We start from the raw sequence: 8,340 nt of genomic DNA, 5'->3' as shown, positions 1-8,340 counted from the left end.
GGGTTTTTCCGCTTTTTGTCCAATAACACGAGCAGAGCGACAAAAGTGTTTATTTAGCACACCGCACCGTGAGAGGAGAGTTTTACTGTGGGCCTTTTTGTGACATCCGGTAGCGTTTTCCGTTTCCCCCCGAGAGCTGGTTGCGGATTCCCCCCGTTCGCAGTTGAAGTTGTGGTGAGTCTGTTGTTCCCGTGATGCACCACCTAAAAAACATTATATCCATAAGTTATGAGCGCTTTGGAAATAGTTGCACCGTGATAAACTACAACACTGGAGCACTGCCAGGGTCATAAAAATATGCAGCCCTGACATGTTGTTGGGTTTTACTTATATGGCTTTTTTCTCGCTGGTGTGAACAACAGACTTAATGATTTAGTGTCCAAGGAACGCATAACTTGTTGGATTGTTTGTAATTAATAGACAGAACCGCTTTTATTTGCGAAGCCACGCAGGCATTTGTGTTTTGGGAGAGAGCAAAGAGTGTAGTGGGGAGGGGAGGGTGTTTGGTGTTTGTGCACATGCTGCATTCACGACCCAGAGGGAGCCCAGGTTTTTTTTAAATTCTACCTCACTGTGCGGAAAAACATCGAGCTCTGAGTAGTTCTCAGGTTTCCACACTGACCCTTTAATTGATGTATAAAAGCGCCTCCACGGCCTCACTGGTTACACATGAGTTGTAAAAAGTGCAAAAAGTGATGCTGGCTTTGCTGTTTTGTTTTTGAATTTATTCAATTAATTTCTCAGGCAAAATTGTCAAAAACCTAAGACGAGCTGTCAAATGTGCAGATATCCTGTATTTTTCTATAATATATAAGTGATAACAGAATATTTGGGATTTTTAGACTGTTTGGATAAAACATGCAACAGGCGTGTTTTCAGTATTTCCTGAAATTCTGTAGAGGAAAATGATTAATTAGTTAAAAATTTGTTTTCTGATAAATCACTAATGAAAATAGCTAATTGCTGTGTTTGCTCATTAATAGTAGGTACTTTAAAGTATTCACACCAGTGTTTTTGTCATTGTGAAGCTGTGACTTGTAAGTGTGGGGCTCACACTGGACGATCACTTGTTTGCTGCTAGGGCACCACAGTCTCAGCTGCTGTCAGTCACTGTATTAGTTTAACTAACTACATTAACTACTATCAGAGAAAGAATTATTTATTTCAGGCTGTGACGCTTCAAGCCTGACTTTGTTTATTTTTGTTGTGACATTTATTGCTGATTAAATAGGATGAGAGAGAAAATCAGAGCCACCACATTTCCCTCATTGTTCTCAGCTGTTAAAAGTCTGGCTCTTTTCCATCTGGATGAACTGCAGAGGAAAGAGGGTCAATGATTTACAGTATTTTTCTGCTCAGACTGCATCAGAGATGGATCTTGTTCCGTCTCAGGATCCATCATGTAATCCTGCGCTGTGGAAAACAGGAATGGAAATACTGTGGTGGGAAACAACCACATGTTGTGTTGTAGCCTTGCCACATCTGTTTCTGTGCATCACTGCAAACATTTTTCTGCACAATAAAACAATGCATAAATTATTTTCTTGTGGCACTGCAATTTTGAATATACTAGTATTGCTACTATAGTCTCCAGTAGCAGTATAGCTCATGATACAGAAAGGTCTAAATTGTAGTATTCCACTTTGTATTCCATGACACCAAATTCTTAAATATCAAAATTTGAGTTTGTTCAAAATGATTACTTCTTTTCGTCATGAAACTCTTTGATTAAATGTAAATAAACAGTAATATTGAATTATCGCCAAGCCCTAATTGGATTTCGCTGTAGTCTGCCAGCTGATTGAAATCCATTACATTTAGGAAAAGCCACCTGTCGCAATTAAAAGATGACAGGTTTCATGTGGGGTTTGTTCTGTAAATCCCACATTCCCGAGAAGCCAGTGAACGCAGCAGCAGACCACGTGACCGGCCCAGCTCGATCGTTAGCAAGGTGGCTAACAGGATTTAGCTACGCTGAGCGACGTTGCATCGCAGCGCGGAGAAACCCCCCACCGGACAAACGACCAGCACGCACTCTTCGCGGTGTAGTTGCGATAACTTTGCGTGGCGTTGCACTTCGAAGCGGACACCGAGAGCACGATGCCAGGTAAACGGCTCGTCTTGTGTAATCCCGGAGCGGAGGCTTGTTTTGTTGACCCGCTGCTGTGATGCTGCCATGCTGTAGCCGCCGACTTTGTTTGGCCTCAAACATCCAAACCGGACCGGGGTTTGACCTCGGCGAGTGGGTTACGTGCTGTAATGGCTCACTGGGTCTTTTCCATTTGGTTCATTGTTTTTGTTGTGGCCGTTTTAAGCGGAAAAACCGCACGACTTTGACGAAAAGCGCAGTTTTCAAGCGCCCTGCCACCTTCCCTTTGTTGGTGCGGGGATAGCGTTCACCTTAGGCCCGTTCGCTGACAGTTACATGTGTGTGTCTACTAACCACTTAGCATTACCTTAGCTAACACCACCCAATCCCTTTATCCACTGTGCAGGTAGGCCCCGACACCTGGCTCAGCCCGTTAGCCCCGAGGGTTTGTTAGCAGGCTGTGAGCCGCGACCACGCAGCTCCCATTAGACACAGGACAGACTCATTATATAACACTGGGTTTACAACACACACACTGTGGTGTTGAACAGACGTGTCTGCGTTAGACCAGTTTTAGGGTCTCCTCAGATGGGATCTCACTTCAGAAAGTTTTCCCTCACGTGCAGGAACACAAGCCCCCTCGGGTTAATGTGCTTCATCCTGAATTTCAGTTGTGAGTTTTAGTATTTTGATGTATTATTTTTTTATGTACTAGTTTAATTTATTTTGTTGTCACGATATCAGTAGATAATGTACTAACATATTCTGTATCTGTAACTAATGGCTGATTTTAAATGAGATAATTTTGAGTTTCAGCATGACACAGTAGTGGAAAGAGTTAATTTTCCAGGCCAAGGTGGTGTCTGATTGCTTGTTTCTTTCAACCAACAGTTTAAACCTTTTAGTGTTTATTAGTAGCATGAAATATCTGTCCACTGTGGTATTTTTGCATTTTAAATCACTTAATGGTCTGTGTAGTTGCTAAGGAGTTCATCAGAAAACTATCACCACTGTTTCCCAAAACCTAAATTGATGTGATTAGATTCCCTGTTTAACCTGCCAGTTAATTGTCATCAGCCGCAAAGGTAGAGAAATGTGCAGTATTCAGTCAGAGCATCAAGAGGAAGGTTTGATTAAAGCGTGGAAACACTACACACAGAAAACACTGCAATTATCTGTTAATAAAAGGCAGCTGTGCTTTACATCATAAGGTCATTATACACAGAGCCAGGCTGCCGTCGTATTAAATCTTTAATTTTGTCAGAACTTCACTTATTTTATTTTTTTTCCTGTTTCCCCGCTGCTCAAAGAGCATTTTACCTTCCCACTGTTTGTTATTCTTCACCCTCATCCAATCGGCTCATATCACGCTCTGCTTGCAGGCATGGAGGAGAGGCTGAGGGAGGCTCTAACTAAATATTACATGGTTAAAATAAATAACACATGGTTATGCAACATGAACATGTTGAGTGCTACGTGCGACGCATAATGGGCACGGTGCTCACGGCCTCTACGTTTCCTTATTTATACTAGTTCCCCTGCCATGCTCTCTTTCTGGGCAGCAGCAGGTTGTCAGTGACTCTTCCCAACTGTGGGAAATAAAGTTGTAAGAGTTTGGATTCATATCATTTTTAGCTCGTACAGCATAAAGACACTCAGCACATGGGTTTTTTTTTTTTTTTTCCAGCTGAAGAATGTATCGTTTGGTCTCTACTGTGCTGTCTTTCTTAGAGCTCAAGGTGATGTTTTCCACACTGTCTGTTTGGTTGAATAGCCTAAAAGCCAGAGATTCAATTTAAAATAATACAGAGAAAAGCAGCAGATTCGCTCTTGAGAAGCTGAAACTAGCAGGTTGTTAGGAATTTTTGTTTGACAAGTGACGCACTCATTTTTGCTCTAACCTCCAATAATATACATTTGACATCTTGTGGAAATGTCATTGCTGTCTTTGTTTGAGACACCTTGACTACTATATGTTTGAAAAGCTTCCAGTGAACACTGGCAAATGGAGCTAGTCTGTGTTTTTGGTTTTACTTTTATAGCCTGCAATAAAAAACACTAACACATGAAGGTTTCTGACACTTCAAGCATGTTTGAACCTTCCTCCCTCAGTGCAGAAGTTACATTTAGGATTATCGTATATTCTTTTAACAGCTTCATCTGTTATTTGCCTTTATTCTAATTTTATTTTTTTTAAGCTAACAAATCGCTGCACTGCATTAGACTGCATTATTGCCCACAGACAGACACACCTCTTCTTAGTCTACTAACCTACTTGGATTATCTGTTTATTTTAAAGGAAGGACAGCGTGTAGAGTGAACAGCAGCCTGCCTGGCTCGGCCTGTTGGCATATGCAGATTTTTTTTTTTTTTTGTTGCGTTTACCCAGATGGAGCAGCAGGGACAGACATAGTAATTATATTTCATGAAATCGGGTCATTATATGGGTGAAGTTACTGGGAGTTTGTGGATGTAAGTCGGTGCTTGAAAACCAAACATTGCACTGGTGTGTATGTGTGTCAGTCTACATCAGACTGACCTTGGAGCTGTGTGCACAGCTCTGTTGAGATCACCCCCCCCCCCCAAATCTCTCTCGCTCTCTCCGCTGAGGCCACAGTTGAGTCATGACAAGTCTGTTGGAGCTGGCTGGCAGTCTGAGGATTATGTCATTAGTGGGCATGTCTCATCACAGCTGTTGCACTGTCACAGAAGTAGGGGTGCACAATAGTGTGATACACTTCAGAGCTCACTCATTATTTTTGCTCTATATTAGAGGAGTGTTACTGTTAGAGGGCTGTTTTTCTGTTTTAGGACTGAACCTGAAGATTGATTCTTAACTCTTTATTTTTTAAACCATATTCAGCAGCATGCTTTCTTTAAAACATCCTAGTCATCTGACAGATGTGCTGCAGCACCACTACGTACGATGACTCACGCTGTTTGCTTTGACTGAATTGTGTGCAGCCAGCACAGGTTGCTGCACAACCACCACACAAAGGTGTGCGCTTCCCGTCACTGGCGCTGCACGTTCACACTGAACCTTTCTGGCGACTAGTTGCTTTCAGACACAATCCGTACAGGGCGCACTTTGGCATATGAATGAAAATGGCAGGTTGTGACCCTTAGCACACAGCTTAGTGCTTTGCCCTATATCCAAGTGTGTGCAAATAATATACTGCTTTGTTGTTATGACTGTTAAAAGTCCACTAAAATCTTCTTCTGACCTCGTTTATGGTCTTCATCATTATTAGCTTTTCTTTGAACTTTGTTTACTCTTGTTACATGTCCTGCTTTTCCCTCAGTGAGATTTAAATCTTTGACAGGTACACCCCAACATTGAAGCTGAGCTCAGTAGGGAAGTGAGGAAGATGTAATATTGGGGTAGCATAATTTGATTATTTAAGTTTTCATGTCTGTGTACATTTGTTGTGGTTAACACACTGCAGCACCACATTTCACCGAACTGGAAGCTCTATATAAATAGCACTAAAATACTAATGAGTGTTAAACCTTCAGACCTATTTAGGTCTTGTCACAGTTGTCTTTGTTCACAGAGCAGGATCAGTCCCAGCTAATGTGGCAGGTTTCAGTCTGTTTCTTATTCACGTCATGATATGGATAATTGCTGTTTTGTGGTTTGACACAAGGAAGAATTTTGTCCTTCTGGGAGCAGTTTTCCAGCTGTAGCTAAATTGTATCTGAGACACTGCTGATTTGTTCAATTTGGATCCAGGGCTGAAACATTAGAGCTTTAATTCAAATGAGCTAATATAAATTTAAAAGCCCATCAGATGCATCTGTGCATCAGTGATGGATGAGCCAAAGCTATCTTATCTAGAATTAGGTTTTGAGCTGAAGTGTGTGATTTTTCTGAAGTTTCTTTTTTTTTTTTTTTTGTGCTGACACTTGTTACTTACTGGGTCCATGTGCAGAGCCAGCTGAGATGAGCGGTCCAGAGGTGGCCAAGACACCGGGAGGAGGGGCTCCAGGCAAGGAAGGAAAGGAGCCAGTGGCCAATGGGCACGCAGGAGAGAGCAGTGACGCCAACCCCTTTGCTGAGTACATGTGGATGGAGAATGAGGAGGAGTACAACAGACAGGTGTGTGTGCCCTCCTGCCAAATTTTGCTTTCCTCATTTTAATTGTCACTCATCTGTCTTTTCTGTCCCTCGTCATATCCCAGGTGGAAGAGGAGCTCTTGGAGCAGGAGTTCTTGGAGCGCTGCTTCCAGGAAATGCTGGAGGAGGAGGACCAGGATTGGTTCATCCCTTCGCGTGACCTAAACAACCAGGGGGTGGGGCAGCTGCAGCAGCAGCTCAACGGCCTGTCCGTCAGCGATTACCACAGCAACCTGGAGGAAGTGGCAGTGAGTCACAAATGAATCTGATTTGGCAGCAGAATAGATCAGTCAGGAATTGAGGCTGAAAGGAATGTGTGCTTACTTTTTGTTTTCGTCTCGTTCTGCAGAGGAAGAGCATCTTGAATCCCGAAGCGAAGGAATTCGTCCCGGGGAAGAAATACTAGGAGTCCCCCTCACCCCCATGGAGCCTCCGCACACACAGCAATCCACACATAAGCTCAGAGACTCTGGCGGCTTGACCGCACATACACACTGATTCTCACGCGCGCACACACGCATGCACACACTTGTTACACACTCGAAGTCAGTGGTGTGCTGGCAGGCCCAGTCGGGGGGGTGGGGGGATTCCTTTTTCTTTTCCTTCTCTTTTGTTTTTGGTCCTTTAATCTTTTTATTTCCTGTTTGTTTCTTGTAAACTGAGGGACAGTGGGAACAGGGCTGGGGGAGGGGCACAGCACCGTCACCGCCCTACTGTGGGCGCTAGCTCATTGTTGCATTTCAGATGACACTAACGTTTAGAGTACGCAGATGTCATTGAAGTCCCCTTTTGAACTTAGGCAGCTACCAAGGAGTGATGCCAGGACAAGATTTAAAATCCAAAACATAATAAACTTAAATTACGTCACATACTTGCTAATCTGTGTGCTGTCAAATTGAACAACCTTGTCATGTGTAAGTTTGAGTGTTTCAGTGCGGTGAGGAAAGGACGACTAACATTTCAGGGGATTTAATGGGTTTCTGCCGCTGCTCTGTAGTGTCATCACGTTCACGCAAACCCATTTTTGTTTGCTCCTATGATGTCATACGCTCCCTGTGACGTCACAGCTCTTGTGCATCCAGAGATGCACGTTTCTTGTATCTGCAGTGTCCCTTTTCCAAACCAAATACAGACCACGCCCTCTGTGCACGGCTGGTTTGAAGTTGTCATAGCAAACATGGACTAGTCAGTCACGGATAATAAATGGATTTTTTTCCCAGTTCATGTGGATGGCAATGTTTATCTTTGGTCTGTTTATCTAAGACCTGAGGCATGAGGTTCCCAATCATGCATTAAATTTGACAAGAAAAATATTAACAAGGAAAGATTAGTGTTTTGAACCAAAACCATTTTTGTGTTCACAGCTTCATTCTTTAGTGTAATTTGGATTTATGTGTAATGAAATCACTGTTACAGGGGAGTATTTGGTCTGGAACATAGACATTGCTTCTTTCTGCCAGGGGAAAAAAAAATAAAATAAAATTTGTCAGGCCTCAGATCAATTGTCCATATCCAATCAGGTCTTCAAAAAGCCTCTTTTTGTCTTGATGTTTTTGAGGATGAGGCATTTTTGTGTTTCTGCTGGGAACAGTAGCCTGTGGTGTCCATTCAGTCCTGTCTGCAGGAGGAAACGTGAGTAGACGGTATTGTCACGGCCAGTCCGAGTAAAGAAGAACATGTGGCCGACAGTAAAGCCTTCCCACGGTTCTTCTCTTCAGAGGTTGACTTTTGTTTTTGGAGGAAGTTCTTTTTTTTTTAACTGATCTGTGGTGGTCTGGCTTGCCCTGAAGCATCACCAATCTGTGCAAGTATAATCTCCGTTAGGTTGTAAGCCAATAGGAAAAAGTAGTATATGTGAAGATACTTTTCAGGAAATCTAGATTCTTAACAGTATTGTCACAAGGCAAAAACTTGCAATCTCAGAATTAATTCTCCTCATGCCACTGCTTGTGTTATTGCCGTCACAAATACGTTGTATATTTTACCCTTGGTGTTGAGTAGACACTTGTGCACTTGTACTTTTAGAAGTATCAGGCAGGTGAGAGCACTTCTGTTCACCCATGCAGCTTTTACAATTTTTAACAGGTACATAAGTGTGTTCTTAAACAGCCCAGTCGAGACAGTGAAGAGTCGG

General features: G+C 42.8%; 1 protein-coding gene across 2 annotated transcripts; it reads left to right on the top strand.

Annotated features, from left to right (window-relative positions):
- The first annotated feature begins 35 nt into the window (after positions 1 to 35).
- On the top strand, positions 36 to 7,704 carry paip2b (poly(A) binding protein interacting protein 2B). 2 transcript variants are annotated; one of them, XM_026298965.2, is made up of 4 exons: positions 36 to 174; positions 6,022 to 6,188; positions 6,272 to 6,454; positions 6,556 to 7,704. In XM_026298965.2, exons 2-4 carry the CDS (start codon positions 6,033 to 6,035, stop codon positions 6,610 to 6,612), a joined length of 396 nt encoding a protein of 131 aa, XP_026154750.1. In that variant the 5' UTR covers positions 36 to 174; positions 6,022 to 6,032; the 3' UTR covers positions 6,613 to 7,704. The 2 variants fall into 2 exon arrangements, with proteins under 2 accessions (XP_026154750.1, XP_026154749.1); XM_026298964.1 differs by lacking the exon at positions 36 to 174 and adding an exon at positions 1,920 to 2,107.
- Positions 7,705 to 8,340: the final 636 nt, after the last annotated feature.

Source organism: Mastacembelus armatus, chromosome 18, assembly GCF_900324485.2.
Source record: "Mastacembelus armatus chromosome 18, fMasArm1.2, whole genome shotgun sequence".
NCBI lineage: Eukaryota > Metazoa > Chordata > Actinopteri > Synbranchiformes > Mastacembelidae > Mastacembelus > Mastacembelus armatus.
Note: the sequence above shows the minus strand (reverse complement) of the source record. Positions and strands in the feature narration are given on the sequence as shown.

Excerpts from the sequence above, each read along its gene's own strand:
- paip2b (XM_026298964.1), top strand. Across the intron at positions 6,189-6,271 it reads AGGAGGAGTACAACAGACAG|GTGGAAGAGGAGCTCTTGGA; the intron begins GTGTGTGTGCCC and ends GTCATATCCCAG. Across the intron at positions 6,455-6,555 it reads GCAACCTGGAGGAAGTGGCA|AGGAAGAGCATCTTGAATCC; the intron begins GTGAGTCACAAA and ends CTCGTTCTGCAG.